General features: G+C 40.0%; 3 protein-coding genes across 9 annotated transcripts in view; 2 read left to right on the top strand and 1 right to left on the bottom strand.

Moving 5' to 3' along the window:
* Positions 1–399: 399 nt before the first annotated feature.
* Positions 400–6,638, top strand: fam161b (FAM161 centrosomal protein B). Its single transcript, XM_034111986.1, has 9 exons — positions 400–476; positions 1,016–1,238; positions 1,311–1,828; positions 3,109–3,419; positions 5,022–5,140; positions 5,236–5,403; positions 5,522–5,621; positions 5,699–5,853; positions 6,099–6,638. The coding sequence occupies exons 2-9, from the start codon at positions 1,027–1,029 to the stop codon at positions 6,178–6,180; spliced, it is 1,665 nt and encodes a 554-aa protein (XP_033967877.1). The 5' UTR covers positions 400–476; positions 1,016–1,026; the 3' UTR covers positions 6,181–6,638.
* Positions 6,639–8,276: 1,638 nt separating this feature from the next.
* Positions 8,277–11,884, top strand: ngb (neuroglobin). 4 transcript variants are annotated; one of them, XM_034111075.2, is made up of 5 exons: positions 8,277–8,595; positions 8,838–8,942; positions 9,377–9,485; positions 9,583–9,702; positions 9,807–11,884. In XM_034111075.2, exons 2-5 carry the CDS (start codon positions 8,845–8,847, stop codon positions 9,957–9,959), a joined length of 480 nt encoding a protein of 159 aa, XP_033966966.1. In that variant the 5' UTR covers positions 8,277–8,595; positions 8,838–8,844; the 3' UTR covers positions 9,960–11,884. The 4 variants fall into 4 exon arrangements, with proteins under 4 accessions (XP_033966966.1, XP_033966965.1, XP_033966964.1 ...); XM_034111074.2 differs by having other exon boundaries at positions 8,278–8,595; positions 8,811–8,942; XM_034111073.2 differs by having other exon boundaries at positions 8,278–8,595; positions 8,787–8,942.
* Positions 11,885–18,791: 6,907 nt separating this feature from the next.
* Positions 18,792–22,678, bottom strand: part of tmem63c (transmembrane protein 63C) — a 30,593-nt gene continuing 26,706 nt past the window's right edge. For all 4 annotated transcript variants that reach the window (XM_034112056.2, XM_034112054.1, XM_034112055.1 and 1 more), the window contains exons 20-23: positions 21,856–22,023; positions 21,631–21,743; positions 21,463–21,537; positions 18,792–20,544 (exon numbers count right to left, since the gene is read on the bottom strand). In XM_034112056.2, the coding sequence (XP_033967947.1) occupies positions 20,317–20,544; positions 21,463–21,537; positions 21,631–21,743; positions 21,856–22,023 (584 nt within the window). In that variant the 3' untranslated portion in view covers positions 18,792–20,316. The remainder of the gene's footprint in view (positions 20,545–21,462; positions 21,538–21,630; positions 21,744–21,855; positions 22,024–22,678) is intronic.

Raw genomic sequence — 22,678 nt, 5'->3', positions numbered from 1 at the left:
TCTGCTTCTGTCCACAAACAGTGCTAATGCTACCAAAACTGAGGAGAGTGTGGTTGAAGAAGATACTTGGGTTTTCTCAGGTGTAGTTAATACTCTTGTTTTAGCTATTATTTCAACAACAGTCCTCTTTAGCTAGCGAATAAGCTAGCAGTGAGTGTTAGCGGATATATAAGCTAGACGTTAGCTTGCCTCAAAGTACGTTTGAGAAGAATACGCCGAGAAACCACTTCCTAAAACTCGTATTTTAGCAGGTTGGCATAATTATTAATACGTGTATTTATGTAACAATATTTTTATAAATAGAACGAAGCTTAGCATATAAGGGTTTAGTAAATACGTTTGGGTAACGTAACTTAGGGAAAGCTACTAAATCGACTTATATGATATTACTGCCACAACCTAGGTTGAGAGCGCGACGATCTGGTTACCACGGTAACCCATACCACACTGGAGGTGGAGTTGTCAGCAGGTCTCATGTGAGTTGAGACCTGTAAAAAAATATTTGTAAAAAACAAAGATTTTTGCTATAATAATTAACTTAATTGAACCATTTCGAAAAATGTGTTAGATACATGTAATATTTTATGTTGAACATTGTGAGGAAATATTGAAAATGCTAATTACAACATCCCAGAAAAACCAATAAACACTTATAAATATACACCCACATATATTCACATTTAAGAAGCTGAAACCAAGGACTGTTTTTGTTATTGCACAAGAATATTACTTAAATTATCTTATGTCCTTTAAAAAAAAGAAAGAATCTTTCTGTTCAATTTCTGCTCTTATTTAAAATGTAGTTCAACTGTTCAATATAAGAAAATGCCCAGAAATCAAATAATTGAAAAATGATAACTGAGTGAGTAATGTTAATGTGTGTTCAACTTTTTGTTGTGATTTTTTGTCAATTTCTTTTGATAGACAAATAGATCAATGGACTACGCATTTAAACCCTCAAATAGAACAATGATTAGTTAACAGAAGTAAACAACTCCTTATTTTCATGTCACAGCTCTCAGAAATATGCCAAAGTTGGAGACCTTGCTGGAAGATGGACTCAGATCAGAGTTAATGCTCAAGCAGCATCTGAAGGCCCTGAGTGAGACCCTCAGGCAGCAGCTGCAGGAGACACAAAGGAGACAGAAAGAGAAGCTTGAGAGGAGGATTCATCAGAACTCTCTGCTGTCAACAGATGTGGACCCAGAGTCAAGAAATGAAATGAAACATCAGGCCAAGTAGGTTTCCTAAATGTATTTCATATTTAGTCATCATTTTAATACATTTATTTTCTCAAATACCTTTTTCAGACATTTGGGAATGAGGAAATCTTCCTCTACCTCTGCCCTGACCTCAGGCAAAGAGACATTGAACCATCTCAGGCAATCAGAGAAGTCATTTTCTGCAGCCTGTCTTTCTTCAAACTGGAAGAATGGTTCAGTCAGGGCTTCCAGGCTGGCTCCTGCTGGGACACAGTGTCAACGGTTTGCTGTATCTAAAACAACACAAGAGATGAGAGAAGATGAGGCCACGGCTGAGTGTCAGAGGAAGTTCTGCGCTCGCCCAGTGCCCAGCCACGTCATCCAGCCCCTCTATCAGGAGATGATGGAGCTGAAGGAGAAGGAGAGGAAGCAAGGCCTTAAGCACAGGAGGGACTTCTGGCTCTCTAGTGAAAGACCTTTCAGCTTCCAGGAGAAAGAAAAGGAGAAAAGGGAGAAGCTAATAGCGTTGATAAACCAAGACACAGAAGATCAGAAAACCAAGGCTACTGCTGTAAGGAAACCTCCTCACAAAGAGGTCAAAGACCCGTCTGATTCACGGCTGAAAGGTGGGTCTTCCTTGATTCATCAAAATTCATAGTAGCATATGCCCTGTAGAAACTAAGCCTTTTTATAAGCATTAGACAACATTCAAACCCATGTTGTTTTACTTGTTTTGTTCATAAATTCATAGATAAATTGTATATGATCTACATTTGTCTCAAAGAAGTTGCTGAAAATGTGTCTTTACCCAGTGTTTCCGCCGCTGCTGAATGTATATAGGGGAAACACTGGGTAAAGACATGCGCGCCGCTGCCAGGTACCCAAAAAAAATACATTCAAATAATAATCCGTGGCCGCACAGCCTCTGTGAGCGAGCGAGACAGAGAGAGAGCGAGAGAGAGCACACCTTTAACTATTTAATATAGTAATGCGTACTATAGGACAGTAAAAAAGAGTTTAAAAGGGGAGTGATTAGTAATATGCATAAAGAAAAAGAAAGAATACTAACTAAGTAACATAAGATAAGAATAAACAAGTTTAAATGATTTGTTATTGGTTGTGATCATATTCTAAAGATGTTTGGATTATTGAAAAGTAAACAGCTCCCTTTCATCTGAGTGTTGAGAGCTGTATCCATAAATTCATTCATTCAAGTGCACCAGATTGATTGAAAAAAAAAAAAAAAAAATCTTCCCGGGGGTGCATGCCTCCGGACCCCCCTAGAGGATGTGAGGTCCACCCCCAAATAAAGCAGGTTAAAATTATTAAATTGCATACATTTTATTTTGATTGTTTGTTATGTGGATGTGTAGTATTTGTGTTACTGTGTGTTCAATAAAGGTGATTTAGCAAAATACACCTGTAGAGCCTCAAGAGCCTTTCTTGTGCGGGCAGACACATAGAAACATATTGACGGGGCGCACTTCGCACATACACATAAAAATTCCACGTGCTCCGCGCTCACATTTAGCTAGGCCCGCATGCCTTAGCACCGCTGCTATGACTCCATCCTAGGGGAAACACTGCTTTACCATTTCACTTTTTAATTAATGGTCACAGTCAGCCCTATTCATATTTAAACCAAAATGTACCAATATTGGCTTCTCTGTAGCCTTTACAAAACAAAAGCAAAGTTATGACATTTATTATTAAGAGAATAATTGTTTATGTTGTTTATATAATGTTATATTGGATGCATACAGTATATCTGATACACTAAGCGTCTTTGAGCATTAGGAAAAATGCTATAAAAATACCATGTATTATTATTATTATTATTATTATTACTATACTGTTGAGTGACATGACTTACTCTTCTGCATCACCTCACTGTAATTCCGTGCAGACCAGGAGCTTGGCAGACAAGTCCCCACTCAGACGGCAGTGCCACATGAGAATCGTACCGTGTCAGGCAGCCCCAAACTCCGCACCGCTGAGCGCAACAGGCAAGAAAAGTTGGGTTTTCTGGATGAGAGACCCAGCTTCCAGCCAAAAATCCTCCAGCGTGTCCCTGACTTCAGCAGGCTGCACAAAGCCTTGCAGACAGAAGGGCTGAGAAAATCTCAGAGTAAAGATATGATAAAATGTCAGCCCTTCTTTCTGAGGACATCAGCTCTCCCTGCAAGGCAAAGTAGGACCAGCCCTGAAAAATCACAGGTAAAACATATCATTTACCACAGACACCATTTTAAGAATATGTTATAATTGTTTTATTTGCCTATTTTAACTTGTTTCGGTTAAGAATATGGGCTTACCTTTTTCAGTCTCTATTGTTTTTAATATTTTGCTTTGAAGTTTTTATCCACATTTTAATAATCCCCTGTCAATCTATGGGAGGTAGGTCTGAGACTAATTCATAACTTTTGCAAAAATATTACATAAATGTCTTTAAGGGCCAGTATCTCTCGAGGAATTACATAAGAAGACATCAAGGACTCCAACGCACCAGGCCCAGATGGCTAAACATTTTAGTTTTACATTTCTCTGTTCGATGCATGGCTCAAGACACATCCACCCACCACTTTGTCATACCCTTATTAAAATTTCACATGTTCTAGATGACAAACTCATTACCTAAACCCTTGCTCGTTTATATAAAAGCCTAATGGCAACAAGAGAACCGTTTTGCCAACTGTACAACACTTTGTTGTGTCTTCCTGCCGTCCCTCAAAGACGTTTATATGTCATAAAATGTGACAAATAACTTTGACCTGGTCACATATGACTCTATTCTGTGTCCTTGTTTGATGGTTAAAGATGTATTGCATTGGTTAAGTTCTTGTGGGGTTATGTGTTATTTTTTTGGTCCCGTTCAGACCAGTCCCCTCAGTTGTGGAACAAGAGAGCTATTTCAAATATGTTCAGTGGGTCCTCTTTACAGAGGGAATATTCAGTTATATTTTTACTTCTTCACCTCATAATTTATCAAGTTCAACTCAAGCTTTTCTTTTTTATACTTGTCCCCATTTCACCAAGACCACCCCTATACAGTACATGTTCCTAAAAATGTGTCTGGCTGGATGATTCACATGAGGGCATTTCCGAGCAGAATTAAATATAACAGTAATTTCATAAGAATAACAGTAATTTACACTAATCCAAAGTGGTAGAAAGAACTTTGTGATCAGTGAAAGTTCCTTCCTGCCATCCTTTCATATAATGTATCACTCTGCCCAAAATGATACAATTACCAGAGATCTTTTTATATGAGCTATGCCAATCATTTTTGGGCAAATTCCTCTGATTTGACTAATACTATATATATACTTGCCACATAGTACTTACCAATGTTTTGAGTGTGGCACTTACAAAAGCTTCTTCAGTCACAGTATTTGTAGATTAACATCACATAGGCCAAAACAAAGAGACTCTGAAAATACAACTCTATTTATTTTGAATAGCATAGACATTAGCACCAAACTGTGTCATCTTAAAGACATGTCACTAATTCATCTTTGACATGTTCTGTGAATGTTGATGACATTTACTGTATTGATAGTTCATGCATTAATTGTTGAAACAAAAACATAATGAAGTAAAGAGGAAAAAGAAAGACATTTATTATAACTGATATGGTTAGAATTTCCCTCTCAAACGATGTATTGTTTTTGCCAGGCATTGTCAGTCTCTCTGATTTGGCATGTCTATACAAGGCCTTCATAAATGCATCCAACCTCAGTCTACACACTGATGATATGTGGTAAACTAATATATTGGCTTCTATTTCAGCTAACAAATGAAAATGTTTCTACTTCACAGCTACCGACAAAAAGTAATATCAGCAGAAGCAAGTCACTTGGGGCCTTAACATCCCTGTCTGCAGACACACTCCCCACATATATCACAGATGCTGCAAGGAAGCGCTGCATGGCCATCAGGTGAGTTGGATTATTTTTGATATTTCTTTGGAATTTTATACTTGTATTCCTCTTGGTTCTACACACTAAATAGGTCCATCCTCTGACCTTCATAGAAAGTCAATGGAGATAAGGGATAGCAAGAATGAAGAGAGTGCCGAGTGGTTTAGGAAGCACCAAACGAGGTCGCAGGCCATGAAGAAGACTATCACTCTCCATGCCAAGCTGCTGGACCCACACGAGAGCTTGAAAGAAGTGTTTAATTACAAACTTCAGCACCATCGGTGAGTACTGGTCAAGTGAGCCCGTTCTTCTCCAAATGTTCAACCTTTGCAACTCGCATCACAACAACCACACACGCCTGCCGCAGGAGCTCAAACTATAATCTTCTCTTTCATGAAGAGAGGCTGACCAACAAAGGATGAGAGACTACATGAAGGAGTTACGGGACATGAAGGCACGAGTTAGCGAACGGCCTTATCTGTTCGAACAGGTCAAACAGGTGAGTTACAAACTGAGAAGATCACGTTGTGAATGATGTTCCCCTCAAGCATAACTTTGACTTTCTTTTACTGACAGAAAAATGCGAAGGCTCACGCAGAGCAGACATACAGGAACACGCTGAAGACAGCTGGTTTAAAGGAGCAATTTGTTGAGGAAAATGGAGAAGTAGCATCTATATCTGAGGAGGATTCAGACGAGAACTGCAGCACGGAGGAAGACATTCCCAGCAGGTATGCAGAGGGAGTATTTTAGCAAGTTGTGTTCATTCACTATGTAATACCACTTTCTCCGGTACAATCACGAATAGCACTAGTGCTTGGGAGCCTAGGACTTCTTGTGGTTTGGTCATGTTGCATTACATCATTTTCTAAGCTTGCCCTGCAGTCTTTAGTGAAGAAAGACCCATACTGAAGCCAAGTAAAAGTTCAATGTAATTACCATACCGCCATTTTCTAACCCAACATGTCTGATTTAGGGAGGAAAATGTAGACGGCGGGGAGAAAATTGAAGATGTGGAGGAGAAGAGCGTGAAGGCCAAAGCGGAAGAAAGGCCATGATCAAAAAGGTCAAAGCGTTTTTTATGGCCTCTCCGCTACAAAACAACGCTGTCCTAAAAAATGATTTATGTTACGGCTAACTATCGGCACCGAGCATTTGATAGTTTAGGATGTGCAACTGCAAATTATGAAATGACATAACATCTGGATTTTACAATCATGACTGTTAGGGATTACAGCTGGAGTAGTTTAAAAATAACTGTGTATGTTTATAAGAAATTAGTATTATATATGCTTTAAGTATACTTTGTCTGTATGATCTCCATTATATGTCAAGCAGATACAAAAATTTGAGATTAAAAAGCATTTTATTTTATGACAAATTATGCTACGAATATGAACACTGTAATTGAGAGGATGATGAGCACTTGGTCACCAGAATAAACTGATCAAAACAAAATGGGGACACCAGTTGATACCACTTTGTCTGTGAAACTAAATTGTGTTTACCCACTCTAAAATAAAGATTCTTCTGATAGCCATACACAAAAGATTATACTTTTTCCATGAGAAATGTAATCTCTTTGGCTCCAAGTTGTATTTTAGTTTTTTTTTTAAAACAATGGAATAAATGTGTGCCTTTAAATTCTGGGATGGTTGGGGTAAAGTTCCCAGTTGTTTCTCCAGCCACAGTGCAGCTAAACAAACAGCGCTGACTGTGCACCTGCCTTCACAAAGACCAGTTCAGTGCTCCGCTCCCAGCCCATAGAACCGCATCAAATACATTTGCACACTGCCCTCCACTGCAGCTTGTGCTTAGACAGCAGACTTCCAGGAATTGTTAGGAATAATTTTTACTGACAAACCACATGGGAATGTCTGCAAAATGTATACTGTATAATTATAATTAAAACGTAGTCATGGAGACCAGTACATACCATATGGTTACTTTCTGTAGGCCACTGTGTCACGTATGAAGACAATGTCTAATTTGTCCCAAGGCAACACTATCAAAGACTTAGATTGATATTTAATTTAAATATATTATATACAATTACATGGTGTGCCAGACTCCTCTCTAATTGAAACCACAAGATTAATGTTGTATAATAAAAGATAATTAAAGCCAAAATGTTGCCACATAGTAATTCTGGATGTAATAAATAATCCCTTCAGATCTCAAACATCACATGACGAAGCTTCAAGGGCTCCATCCTGTCAGGTTGTCATGGGAACACAGTTTACCCCCCCCCCCCCCCACACTCTGCCTGGTAGTCCCTGCTGCGCACCTCTGATTCCCCCGGAGCTCAGCTAAAAACAAAACCCTCCCAACCTGTTAGATAATATCCAAGAGAGACGCCTGTGAAAGCTCAGAGAAGCAACAAACACATCTCATTTAGATTAATGAGAGGCTGCACGCTTGGCCACCAAATGGTACGATCACGCTGTTAGAGGAGTGGCTCTACTACAATATAATTTCTTCTAGGTGGTGTGCAAACATTTCAGATCCTGACACTCCCCCCTGCCCTTCAGTGACCCACGTGTTCCTGCTGTTCCCATCATCTGCACACCTGTTTCCTCCTCTTCATCAGCCTAGTAGTTTGAACACCGGATAGGGCTGCACAATATGAGGAAAATGACATGTTGAATATCGCGATAATGATGATACCTCCGATAAATAAGCAGTTATTAAAGTGTATTGCTTGTTGAATAAAAGAAAAATGAATGGAAAACATTTCCAACATTCATACTTATCACCAATGAAAAATGTAACTAAACCCAAAAAAGATTACAGTTATATTTAAAATATACTTTCTTTCAAATTTTTCAAAAATGTGTGTGCAATTTCGTATTCTTTAACGGTGTGTGTATTGCGCAAGTTGACATTGCGATGATAAAATAGAATAAATTGTTCTCAAAGTCGTGCTTTTGGATTCAAACCTCTTTAAACCTGCCTTAAAACAGACTGAATGAAAAGCTTCTGTTGTATTTTCTCATTATTCTGTTGTTTATCTTCTTGTTTAATTGCATTCCCTTAATTTTAAAGGAACAGTGCAAAGACTCCTTATCTAGTACATTGCAGAGTTGTCCTCATGTATAGTCTCCGTACACTTCAGTCCTCGGTTCACCTGCAGGAGGAGCTGTGGCTCATTGCAGCCTCTCTGGAGCAGAAGAGAGAGATCCCTCTTTTTCTCCTTCAGTGGCATGAATAATATCCCCAGTGCTGGAGAGAGAGAATATCAAGAGGCAAACGGGAAGGGGAGAGAGATAGCAGCCAGTGTGACAGATAAGAGCGTGGCAGAACTTGTCTCCCTGACTGCACCGTGGGGCTGGGGAAAGAGAGAGCAAGTGCACCAGAGTGTCAGGCAAGGCTGCTGTCTGCACACACAAACACACTCACACACACTCAAGCATAGAGACCCCTCAGCCCGGGTGCACCAGAAGAAGTTCAGAGAGAAGACTGACTTCAAGAAGGTACAGTATGTGTGTGCATCTCCAGCCGAGGAATCCTGTAACAGTTGTGTCCCCCTCTGTGGAACTGACATACCAGCTTTGTGAAACTCATGATGCTTCACTTTGTTTTCCAGGTGGGTTGGCGGAGGTTTCGTCTCTGGATTACCTCAAATGTTATGGCTTTCCTCAAACTGAGTCTTCTTGTCCTGTAGAAGAGTTGTGTTTCTCCCCTCCAGAAGAACTTGTCTCGTGTTTTGATTCAGAGGGAGGATGGAGAAGCTGTCAGAGAAAGACAAGGAGCTGATACGAGGCAGCTGGGAGAGCCTGGGCAAGAACAAAGTTCCTCATGGTGTCGTCATGTTTTCCAGGTAATCTTTTAGACACATCAGCATTCATTTGGAATTAAGCAGTAAAGTGACTTGTAAGTGAAGAAACCTTAATGTTCCTGTGCAGTCATCCTTATTTCATTAGCATTCATTCTAATAACACAAGTATCCTGCTGTTTTCTGTGTTGTTACTTAATAGCTGTGGTGTTAAAAATATGTGTCTATGTAACACAGTTGTGGAGAGAGATTGAAGCTGCACACTTTCAGCATGCACGGACCGGAAGCTTGACTTGTTGCTTGGCGACAGACTGCAATAATCCACAATTTACTTTGAGACAGCTGCCGCTAAAACACAGACTATCCGGAGAGAAGTGTAGATGTATGATTTATAGATGGATTGTGTGTTTGCGTGGACGTTTTGCATCCCATGCCGTGTGCATACACCTGCAGAATAGTGTGGTATTTGTCTGTGGCAGACTGTTTGAGCTGGACCCTGAGCTCCTCACTCTTTTCCACTACACTACAAACTGTGGCTCCACACAAGACTGCCTCTCCAGCCCGGAGTTTCTGGAACATGTTACCAAGGTGAGCTCCGTTTACCGCAGTCACCACTACGAGTATACAGTTTGTACTACGGTTTAAAGCACTTTCTCTGTGTGTGTATTTGCATGTGTCTGTGCAGGTGATGCTTGTGATCGATGCAGCCGTCAGCCATCTGGACGACCTTCCTTCCTTGGAGGACTTTCTGCTCAACCTTGGGAGGAAGCACCAGGCAGTAGGAGTCAACACACAGTCATTTGCCGTAGGAACAACATTTCATATCGCAACTTTAATAAAAAAGCAATTTCACATGTCAGTGAGCTGTGAAAAAATAGTTTGTTTTTCCCAATTGTGTTTCTTTTTCAGGAGGTGGGTGAGTCCCTTCTCTACATGCTGCAGTGCAGTCTGGGCCAGGCCTACACGGCACCGCTGCGTCAAGCCTGGCTCAACTTGTACAGCATTGTGGTAGCAGCCATGAGCCAGGGATGGGCCAAGAACGGGGAGGACAAGGCCGACTGAGGCGCACAGCGGGGGGCTGCTGAGCAGTTGCCGTCAAATCACTCAACATGGTTGCCATGGAAAAAGGTTGTGTAACTTGCAACATTGTGGCTTTGGCTGCTGTACATTGGCTCTGCGTGAGGTTGCATACTATAGCGAATGTATGGTGTGGTTACAATTGGAATCAACCAAGCGCAGGGTTTATTTTCTTTGCTGTGGATGTTTAGCTATCAGAAAATGCTGCTGTACAGCTGCGAGGAGTTTGGCTCTTCTAAGTCTGGACCTGTAATCAGAGCGCCGCGAACTGAGAAACAGCAACAAGGATAACTGTTGAGTCTCTTTGTATATAATGGCTTTGATATATCTACTCAAATAACAGTGGCTGTAGTGGTCTTTGTGGTGTATCTTAAAAGAGTTGCACAATTGTGAAAGACATTATTTTTAGGCATCACACACTACTAAAACTGTGATGGTCACAGCACGGCAGCTCTATCTAACTGGAACACAGAGATACTTTACAAAACATGCTCAAAGTTTTGGGACAAAGCAATGTGATTTTTAATAAGCATATCCTATCACCTTAATCATAATCACTGCTGTGTTTTCTATTGATATTATACATCTTTACACCTACTTTTGTGTGTGACTTTGTTATGTAATATTTATCGATTAAAGATGATATTCAATAGATACTGACAAGAACTGTTATACCCTCTGATAGCTCTCTTCTGAGATCTACGACTGTTAAGGCACCCACACGGTGTGTGAGGCTCTCCTCGGTAGAGGTTGTGGTCATTTCAATAGGCTTCAGCTGACTGTTAATCTCTAAATTATAGACTGTTAAGTTTACTCTTTACTTTGGGAGTAAAATAATTATAACATCTTTGTTCCTTGGCTTTTTCCAGTCATTGTTAGTATAAAGTAGTTTTCTTGTATTGTAGGCGCTTATTTCAGTAATGCTTATTAACTGTGTTGTTGTGGCTACAGAGTATCACCTCCGCTTTAGAGGTGAGGATATGAAAAGTACTTCTACATGGAAGTAAATATTTATTTTGGATGATGAAACAAAGACAAACTTTATTGAAGATTATTATTTTTCCTTATTACCACATTACAAATAATATCGTGATACTAAATGCTGACAGAGTGTAATATGTGTCTGTTATTATTATCATCGCTGCCATAACACTGTATGTATCATCCTCAGCTGTTATTGACATTCATGGTCATAATGCCAAGTAACTTAGCAACAGTGCGCCAAGTATTAGATAATAACACCATACAACTGTAAATCCAAGCTGCTGATATGTGGTTATTATCGCTTTAGTCTGAGTTTACATCTATAAAGTTTATTTTTATATTCTGAAATCTACGTGTTGTTAAAGAGCATAGATTTTTCTTCAAATGTGATATACAGTATACCCTCACAAATATAATACATAGTGTGGATTTCCAGTTAATGAACCCAAAATGGCAAATGTTCTGCTTTTAATTGGGTTTCATTTAGTGAAAATATAGACGTTATCACCTTGAAAATGTGCAATCAAAGCAGAGTTAACTATTGAAATATGTTATCCCTGCCTAGTCTGTTCACTCTGTAATTTCTAGCCCACATGTGTAATGTTATTTAACTGACTGTGTATGTGATGTATTTGTGCAGGTTGTTCTCCATGTTTCTGTTTTGCCTGACACTAGGTCTTGTTTAGCAGGCAACTGATAACTGGCATGTTAACATCCAGCTCTGTACATAACGGTTGTGTCCCTGTCTACCTCATCATTATCAGCTGCTATTGAACAGCGATGACTTCACCTAGTTATCCTTCAACCAAAAACGCACAGCAGTATTTGAGTTAATGCAAGCACGCACTGTTTGTAAACTGGGTTCTATCTTATACTTTAAAGAATAAAACATGTCGTGTGCTTACTTGGGACTTAATAAAGTGATCTTTGTGGATATTTTACTGCTAAACAAGCTCAGTGTGTGTGTCTCTCGCACTCAGGTTGTGTCACAGACTGATGATGCTTACAACATAATGGTCAGCGTTTGAAATCAATCACACCATGCCTGATTTGCTTCCCACTGACAGCCCATCCCCTAGTGTTACATAAGATCCAAGCACCGAATGGCTCATCGCCCTTGGCTACTGAGACGAGGGCAACTTCAGGCACATCAGCCCACTTACTCATGCAACTGCACAATGTCACAGCAAGATTGTTTATGGATTTTCACAAAATCGTGAAGAATTTAACAAATGAGACATTTCGTTTTTGCAATGTGGACTGCTTTTTCTCCTCCAAAAACAAATCAAATCCTTATAGATGTGTGCGTGTGTTCCTGCTAGTTTCCGTGTGTCCTATAGGTGAACTCTACCGCAGTAATGAGAGAAGTGAAGAAGGGAGGGATGTTGTAATGGCTCATTTATCCCATACTGTATATACAATTTGCGTGTATCATTGTTAAAGTCACATCCATGAGCTGGCTGTCTGTTCTGCTGTGGCTGACATGGCCTTAATCTGTCTCTGCTCTCCCAGCATACCTCACTCTCCCACTGAGAGTCTGCTGTATGTATCGGCTCCATGCTGCATGTCTCTCTTCAGCCTGAGCCACAGTTGTCTAGTCACTGGGCTTCATAGAGACTGACCCCAACCTCTCAGGTCACCAACCAATGGTTGGATTACAACGAAATTCAAGCTATTAATTGAATTACAACAAGTGTTTGGTAATTCATAATTACGCCACTATAGCTCTACAGTCTTACCTTATAGTGCACGAGGATTTGCTCTGAAGCCATGTCGTGGTCTTGAGAGGTGTCTGCGAGAAAAGACAAACACACATTATTTTTAGAAAGTCTGCAATGTGTTTTGGAATGAAGGGGTATTGAATGTTGTCATGGCAACTGTTAAGTGATGGTCCAGAGTCGTGTGTGTCTGCACATTTGTTTTGGAGGAAGGAGAAAGGAAGCGAAGCATTACTCAATGCCTCACACATCCTAGATCACACAGTGGATAGTGACTGTGCGTAAGGGCTGAGGCTTATGAGGTTTTGATCGGATCACTGCTGGGGTCTGCAACAAAGCCAGCCAAGCATCTACCACAACAGTGAGAATACGCTGTCTGCTACTTCCAACTTGAAGAACAACCAGTAAAACGATAAGGCTCGGTTTATTTATATATATTTCAGATTGTCAATATAAGACAGAAATGATGCCCATGTCTCAATACTCTCTGAATATCCTATCCTCTGGTTTCTCAAACCCATTGGTTCATACTGAAAATGTTAACAACTGCATAGTTCAGTTAACAAGAGATCTGTCATTTAACAGTTCACCTGGGGATCGTAGTTTTTAACAAACGTTTATTATTTCTTTAGGACTATTTTCAGCAGTGGATTAATACACATTTGGTGTCTTTCAACTTTTAAAGGAGGGCTTTCACCCACGTTTTTCAGTCATCCCTCCCATGTGAGACTAAGGCAACATATACAATTTCATCTATGCAGTCATCAACACAGGCTGCACAATGGCATGCGTTTAAAAATGCTATACAGTACACGCTCAAGCGCAGTTATTTAAGTTTATTTTCTTCCTTTCTATGCATGTAACTACACTGATTGTTCAACACTCAATACTGTGCCTGAACGCATCGTGTGTAGTGTAGACACAGATGGAGGACGGAAACTGCTTTTCCACCAACTAACATGCTTTTTTTTTAATACAGGCTCATTACACATTGTTTGAAAAGGTATGTGTGGCATACATGTGGAGTTCACTTGAAATAAACTATGCCTGCGGTCATGGTAATGAAGCAACATGTCAACCAATGTAACAATGAGTCATTGATGTGTCATTTTCAGGTAAAACGAAGCTCTATAGCACGGAGGAATAACCAATATCCGCCTTTAGCTTCCCACACAATCTTATCCTAAAGGTACAGAGGTTCAGTTCCATCAATTATTGAAGTCTACTCATTTTTGATTTACTTTGAAAGCTTGTATTCCAAAAATATGACCATGATATGTAGCAAGAGAGCTGCGCAGTAGCCATGTGCTGCATCTCCCGGTGTTTTGCATTATAAAACTGTTCTTAACACTTTCTGCCTGGATATAATGAAGAAGGCATTTTTTACCTGAGACATTTTGATCTCCTTCCAAGTTTACAAAAACACACTCATTACAAGGTTCAGATTGAAAGGTTAAAAAATATTGTAGTAAAACACTGTTTCAAAGGTCAAGGGTAAACTTTACACCTAAGACAAAACATGAACAACAAGTATTACCGGGCTCAACATAGGCTAAATGAAAATGTGATACTTAAAACTGAGCCAAAATCCATCTGCTGACAGAGATTGTGAGATGGGATCAAAGATCTTGAATGGTTGTAATATTGGTTGTCAACTCTTATACATTTGTTGAAAGACTATGGTGAGCGATCCTCTAGGGAAGATAAAAAGTTCTAAATTGCGATGAGGCCTACTTTAAATGAAAATATTATGCAAATACTAAACAACAGCAACTTATTAAGCAACATTTGCATGCTGAAACAAACCCATATGGGAGTAACAATATATTTGCTGCAGGAGGCACAGATTTGTTATTCTAAGCATCTGGGCAGGAGAGGGGCGAGCGACGGGCCCTGCACCCGGAGGAATTCTCCTTTCACTGAGAAGCATGCTCTCAGCAGTTGCCACGGGTGACAGGGGAAATGTCAGGGACTTTTCTTTCTTCTTGTGTTACTCTTAGCAACGGAGAAGCAATATAACGGCAGTCATGTTATGGTGTTTCCTTACAAACCCTTTTACTGCAGAAAAAATGACATCCATGGTTTTTTTCCTGAAGAAAACGTACTAGTACACCACTTTGCTGGAACAGCATCCACCGTTGGCACTGTGGTGCTTCCATTTTACAATGTGGTTTGGATAAAAGCATATGCTCAAACAATTAATTGCCCCATCCAGACTCAGATGTGGTTTCAAGGACCAATGAGGCCTGCTGTGCAGAGGCCTGTCCCCAGGATAGTTTGTATGCAGACACACTGCTTCAAACACTAAGCTAACATGCACCTGCATTCATTAGCCACCTCTCCCACACTTTGGAAGAAATCTTGTCTGTGATCTTCTGTGGGGAGACAGTTGGATCAAGGAAATGGGATTGTTGATGTATCGTTTCTGTTATGCATAGAGTACCATAAGAAGACTGATACCACACTCTCATGTTTGTATGGTAAATATTTCAGCTGCAACCAACAACAGATTAGCCTAGTTTAGCACCAGGAAACAGAGGTAAACAACTAGCATGGCTTTGGCTCTAAATGTAACAAACGACAGAGATATATTGTGTCAATAAGCAAACATTAGAGATACTGTTTTAATTTACCATATTAATAACAAACTAACCTTATTTACACTTTGACAGTCTGTGTAGCTTCCAGCCCGTGTGCTAAACTAAGCTAACTAACTGCAGAGAGTAGACCTAGCTATCCGTATTTAACATACAAATACATGAATGGTTTCCAAACAATCTCTTCATCTTTTTGCGAGAAATCAAATAAGATAATTTAATGAAAACAAAACTATTCCTTTTAAAGTTCTAACATACACTGAACAAAAATATAAATGAAACACTTTTGTTTTTGCTCCCATTTTTCATGAGATGAACTCAAAGATCTAAAACATGGTGTGCCTTAGGCTGGCCACAATAAAAGGCCACTCTAAAATGTTCAGTTTTATCACACAGCACAATGCCACAGATGTCGCAAGTTTTGAGGGAGCGTGCAATTGGCATGCTGACAGCAGGAATGTCCACCAGAGCTGTTGCCCGTGAATTGAATGTTCATTTCTCTACCATAAGCCGTCTCCAAAGGCGTTTCAGAGAATTTGGCCGTACATGCAACCAGCCTCACAACCGCAGACCACGTGTAATCACACCAGCCCAGAACCTCCACATCCAGCATGTTCACCTCCAAGATCGTCTGTGACCAGCCACTCGACAGCTGCTGCAACAATCGGTTTGCATAACCAAAGAATCTCTGCACAAACTGTCAGAAACCGTCTCAGGGAAGCTCATCTGCATACTCGTCGTCCTCATCGGGGTCTCGACCTGACTCCGGTTCGTCGTCGTAACCGACTTTGGTGGGCAAATGCTCACATTCGATGGCGTCTGGCACGTTGGAGAGGTGTTCTCTTCACGGATGAATCCCGGTTTTCACTGTTCAGGGCAGATGGCAGACAGCGTGTGTGGCGTCGTGTGGGTGAGCGCTTTTCTGATGTCAATGTTGTGAATCGAGTGGCCCATGGTGGTGGTGGGGTTATGGTATGGGCAGGCGTATGTTATGGACAACGAACACAGGTGCATTTTATTGATGGCATTGTGAATGCACAGAGATACCGTGACGAGATCCTGAGGCCCATTGTTGTGCCATTCATCCACGACCATCACCTCATGTTGCAGCATGATAATGCACGGCCCCATGTTGCAAGGATCTGTACACAATTCCTGGAGGCTGAAAACATCCCAGTTCTTGCATGGCCAGCATACTCACCGGACATGTCACCCATTGAGCATGTTTGGGATGCTCTGGATCGGCGTATACGACAGCGTGTTCCAGTTCCTGCCAATATCCAGCAACTCCGCACAGCCATTGAAGAGGAGTGGACCAACATTCCACAGGCCACAATCAACAACCTGATCAACTCTATGCGAAGGAGATGTGTTGCACTGCGTGAGGCAAATGGTGGTCACACCAGATACTGACTGGTTTTCGGACCCCCCCAATAAAGCAAAACTGCACGTTTTAGAGTGGCCTTTTATTGTGGCCAGCCTAAGGCACACCTGTGCAATAATCATGCTGTCTAATCAGCATCTTGATATGCCACACCTGTGAGGTGGGATGGATTATCTCGGCAAAGGAGAAGTGCTCACTATCACAGATTTTTTCAGATTTGTGAACAATATTTGAGAGAAATGGTTATTTTGTGTATATAGAAAATGTTTTAGATCTTTGAGTTCATCTCATGAAAAATGGGAGCAAAAACAAAAGTGTTGCATTTATATTTTTGTTCAGTGTAAATAATACACTAGCACTGTCAGCAAAATATCCTATGGACACTACCTAAAGGCATCATGTGCACATTTACTCTTGCACTACACCACATGAAGTGTGGCTCACTGCCTCTCAAGAACCCTTAATCAAAGACCACAGTAGAGGAGAGAAATAACGACTTCATGGCACAAGATGAGTGGATCAAGCTGAATACATTTTAATTTCAGATTACAGCACTTCACTTTTGATAGAGGAAAACTCATAGGCTGACATAGATCAATCTCAAAAGCAGCCTGTCCCCTAACCTCAACTTTAGGAGAAATAACAACCCACATTTACAGCAAGCTCACATATAATGTATGACGTAAAGTATTTATGATACACACATTTCATACTGGTGGACATGTCTGGAAAGTAAATCTACTTTCAAATAGACCTTGGATGTCCGACAGTATATGAAGAGACATGACATGATACAATACAATTAGTTAATTATGAACATGGACAATCCCTCCTTGAATGGCCGTTAGAGTTAAGAATATCCTAATAAGTTTTATTTTGTATTTTCAAAGGAAAGTGAATTTAATGATCCGTGTAACAAGCTTCTAAAAGAGAAACCCACAGGACATGTTTGTATTTCGCAGTCAGAAATATGGAGATGCTCTTTGATGTTTTTTTTCCAAATAGATTTTACATCAGGATTCTCTGCACTGACCACTTCATTCACTCTGCTGCCAGCTTTCATCTCCTTTATACAGCATAAGACATAAGAAATTACAGTTAAAATGGAGCAAATAGATTTAATTTTATGCAATAATATGGCATGATTTTTATGAAAGTACAGCTGAAAAAAATATCAAATCACAGGCAGCTTATGAAATTATGAATAAACTATAATAACTCAGGACACAAAATGTACTGTACTAAAAAGAAGCCTACCTTTCCTCTACTGAACAGTCACAGTGCCGTCACTGTTAATCAAACAAGTTATAATTAAGATGTCCAAAGATAAATCATATACAAGGAAAAAATACTCTGATCAAAGAATACAAATGCTGAAAACTGAAAATGTTTTGATAGAAATTAAGAACAAGGCACCAACACAGACACAATAAAAACATCCTTGAAAAGCCGCTGAACTGCAGTGATGTAAAGAAAAACCGGAAGAGGGATTTTGATCGCATCAAATGGTCTTCATCAACATATAAAGTTTGCTCAGTTCTCCTTGACTTACAGGATTTCAAACATTTTATTAATATTGGCATCTTTATGACTTCTCTATGTCGGTTTCTGCATTTACCATTTTAATACCCTTAAAAGCTAAAAGAAAAAGGATAGCAAGTAGACCTAGTGCCAAGAATGTTTCCCATAGTGATCCGCTTACTGCTTGTATGTTGAATAACAGAATTAACTAACCATTGAATGAAAATCACTACTCTGGGTTGTTTTTGTTGTGTTTTCATCTCTTACATGTTTCTCCGCTCTGTAGTTTTCAGTCCATGCAGCATATTTCAGGCCATGCTGGATTGTCACACGAAAGGGAGTGTTTTTGTTCAAGGCACAGCAAGAGACATGAATAACAAACTACAATCAATCTACATTCAGTTTCATGAGAGAAAAACTTGCATCCATCTACAAAGGACATCAAAATAACCCTAAAATACACATTTTGCAAACATACTGACTGACAAATAAAACAATGAAATAAGCACGTGTGAACCTTCTCCTGGAAATGCATACCTCATTCAACATAACATGCAGTTGAGTGTCACACATGGGTTAATGCAACTGAAAACAAGTTAAAGTATGGTAGTGCCTGAATTGTACTGTTTTTATTTGTATTTAGGACAAAGATCTGTGATAAACGCTGAACAAACAAATTCAAATAAAGGATTTTGACCTATTATGGCAAATTATTATTAGTATTTTTATATAACGGCATCATAAGGAACACAGTATTTCACATAATAGAAATGTAAAATAAATAAATTACAGTACTCAAAACATTTTGAGAGAAAGTAAACTCCAAGGCATCATTTCAATAGGTTCATTTGGGGAAGACACACCATTTACTTGGAGTAAGATAATAGATAATAAGGGTCAATACCACACGCATGTCTGTCTGTTAAATTTAGAGCTATTGCCAGCAGTCAGCTTGCGTAGCTTAGCATGAAGACTGGAGTCTGTCCAAAAGTTTCAAAAAATACCATCATGCACCTCTAAAACCCATTGCTATGTCTTATATGTTCAAACCATAAAAAATGGAGTAAAACTACACTTGAGTTTTCTGGTGACTGTCAACAAAGATGGAGATATCTCCATCTCTTGCCAGCGCTTTGCCTCTGTTTCCAGTCTTTGTGCTAAGCTAAGCTAATTAGCTGATGTCTGTAACTTCATGTTGACTATGCAGACATAATAGTTGCATCAATTGAACTAGCACAAGGTTGAACCATTACTTTAAAACAAATAAATAAATACAATGATGTTAGATCACGTACACAGTTAAAACAGCATAACAAAGAAATACTCTGATTAAGACAGGACAGCTCTGCTAATCCGTAAACAATTAGTCTTCATCCCCAACCCAAAGCACAATATCAATGACACCAAAAATACTGTAGCAAAAATAGCAACCTTAAATTGATAGTTTACAACAAGCTTCAGGTACAGTCAAGCTGACTGTGCCTCCTTGGAGAGAGTGTTCAAATATATTACAGTAGTCTCTGAGTTACATTAGGCCCTCCGTCTGTCTGCTCTCTCACTGCAGATGGCTTCACAACTAGCTGCCCTCACCCTCAGCCTTGTGAGCTCCGCCGCCGAGGAACCAGATTTCACCCGTGCCCAGACCACACTGTCAGTCTGCCGGGGCAAGCCTGCTCACACCACCCACACTCATGGGAACTTTCACCTCCGCTCATGTCCAAGTGGCACAGCATGGACAGAGTTTCTCTGATAGCAACCCAAAGGCATTTCCACCCCAGTCACTTTCGTTACTTCACCTTACCTTTTTAACTTGCAAATGAAGCCATACACGAAGCTGGGATCCCTGTCATGGAGCAATCAGAGAACGTGAATTGTACACTAAGGGATATCTATTAGTTTGATGTTTGGGTCCAGGTTCAGAATATGTTTGTATATTTATAGTGATGTTTACATGGACCCTGCTCCTGTATTTGTTCCTCTTCTGGTTCTTTATTCTTCCTAAGCGCAGTCTGGTCTCGGGGGTCTGAGGCAGCAAAGTTGGAGTCTGAGGTCAGAAGCGAAAAACGCAGCTTTGCAGCATTAAGCAATCTGTGTTCCCCAGGTGAAGGACGCATTGAATCAGCTTGGGGGATTTGGTGTTACTGGAAGCCCACAGTGCTGTCCATGAGTGGGCTGGACAAGTAGGGGACTGGGGGGTCTTGGAGCTCAGTCTCAAGGGTTTGGGTGTTTCCTTCCTCACACTCTTCCTCCACCGGGCCGTGGCTTGAACTCTGGGAGCTCGCCATGGCACCGTAGCTGTGGTGGGCCGGGGAGGGCATGGGAGTCAGAGCCAGCTCTGGCTCCAGCAGCACGGACGCCACAAACAGCTGAGGGAAGATCAACATAGAGTTAATGACGGTGTCACCCAGTAGATCACTCGCGGAGTACATGAGATAAAAGCATGTTGTAAACATGGGTTTGTTTACCTACCCTACACTTACGATGTAAAAACTTTCACCAAGATAAGATCTCAACAAATTAATAGGACTGAGTTTCCATGCGCCAGGTCAAGTTTAAAGCAGGAGTAGCCTAGTAATTTTTAGGAGACAATTTAACCTACATGCTCTGAAGGATCTTGCAGTACTTAGACAACCTATTTAATTAAAAGTAAGCAATACCACAGTTTAAAAAAAGACTTGATTATAAATAAAAGTTATCTATTCATAACTTCACTTCTGAACATACAGAAGTATTGAGAGACACTTTTATACTAGGTATCCTTTTTTTCCCTTGAACACAATCAAATCATTGGGTTGATGCTATTACTGATGCTTTCATTATTCCTATTTACTAATCTACTGCAGTTTACATTATCTAGTTTATATTTTAAATATCTGCAAAGTAAATAAGGCTGTCAGATAAATGTAGAGGAGTTGAAGTTAAAACAACATTATCCTCTGTAATGCATAGGAGTAGACGCTTGTTGTAGAAACATTATGAAAGCACCTACAATCTGTAAGCTTTACTTGAGTAAATGCATTAAGTAATTGTACACCACTGCTACAGGTGTTTTTGCATGTGTTAACCCTTTTACAAATCAAATCACACTTTACATTATTTTGAAACATTCCCCAAATTAACCATTATTATTAGAGTCTTTGTTTAAATGCCAAAACAAGAATTGAGCGACAATAAAATCACAATATGTATGTTAACTATTATAAGAATCAAATGTACTAAATGTATCCTGTAATACATGTTTAGGTGTACTGTCAGGCAAATAAGAGAGAGAAGTGATACTGTACATTGGAGGCAGTGGTGGATGTGACAGTGCTCCTGTCTGCGTCAGTGAACGTCCCCTCGGCAGGCTGATCAGACATCTGAAACAAAGACAATGCATACTATTCATTCAGTATTCAGTATTAGTGCGTCCTCAGCTGAACTTAGCTTTTGTAAGTTACAAAAGGGCTGACCTGGTAACTTGTTGACTTGTCTGGTTGCTTCCTAAGGCACAAGCGGAAGAGGGAAAAGGCAATACACGAGAGCAGTGACACTAAGGTGAAGAGGGTGATGGGATGCACTGGACCTGTGACAGTAAGGAGAGATCGCAAGACATAACAATGTCTCGATGTTTTAATGCACACTTACAATAAGATGACGGTCACTGCAACAGGACAGACATGTAGGTGATACCATACCTAATCTGAGCATAGAGAAGAAGAGCAGCCAGAACATGCAGAGGATGGGAGCCAGGACCACCTGGCTGACGGCGGCTCTGTGGATCCGCTGGCTGAGTTTGGTGGGAACGTATGCATAGTAGATGTTGTATCTGTCAACCATGTGCTTCAGAATTAAATAGAGCAGACCTAGAAAGGCAGAGAAAACACATTCAAAAATCTAAAACACTACAGCATTCTTTGGCAAATGGGTTGCAGTATAGTTGATTAAAGGCGAAAAGATTTTAAAAAAAAGATTGATTGAAAATACAAAATTACAGAAATAGAAACAAGACAATTGGAATTAAAATGACATTGGGTTACTTTTACTTAATTTACTGGATAGCGTATGTTATTACTTTACATACTGTATAAATGATGTAATGAAGAGTCCAATAAAAATAATAATTCCAAATTCATTCAAAAAAGAAAACCCTGGTTGGTATTTCAATCGAAAAGTGATATTTAATATTTAGTTCTCTCCAATCTACCAACATCCACCAAACCCATTAGACTTTGGGGTCTCAAACACTGAATAAATACGAGGCTCAGTGTTCTGTTTAATGCAATGGTCATTCAGCAACTCAATTGTGACATGGTTACAGTGTGGCAACGTGTGACTCAGAGACAGAAAGAAGGCATCCTGTGTTTCTAATGTGTGGTTCCACGCAATGAGGTTTAACTAAGCCAATATGAATATTAGCCACAGAAAATGTTTGTTGACCAAAATGCCAGTCAGAATAAAACAGCACTAGTAAAAATGCACAGGACAGCCGGGTTGTATACATGAAAGGGCCGGTTCGGA

Source organism: Pseudochaenichthys georgianus, chromosome 22 (genome assembly GCF_902827115.2).
Source record: "Pseudochaenichthys georgianus chromosome 22, fPseGeo1.2, whole genome shotgun sequence".
Lineage (NCBI taxonomy): Eukaryota > Metazoa > Chordata > Actinopteri > Perciformes > Channichthyidae > Pseudochaenichthys > Pseudochaenichthys georgianus.
The sequence above is the reverse complement of the archived record's forward strand: the minus strand, read 5'-3'. Positions and strand labels throughout refer to the sequence as shown.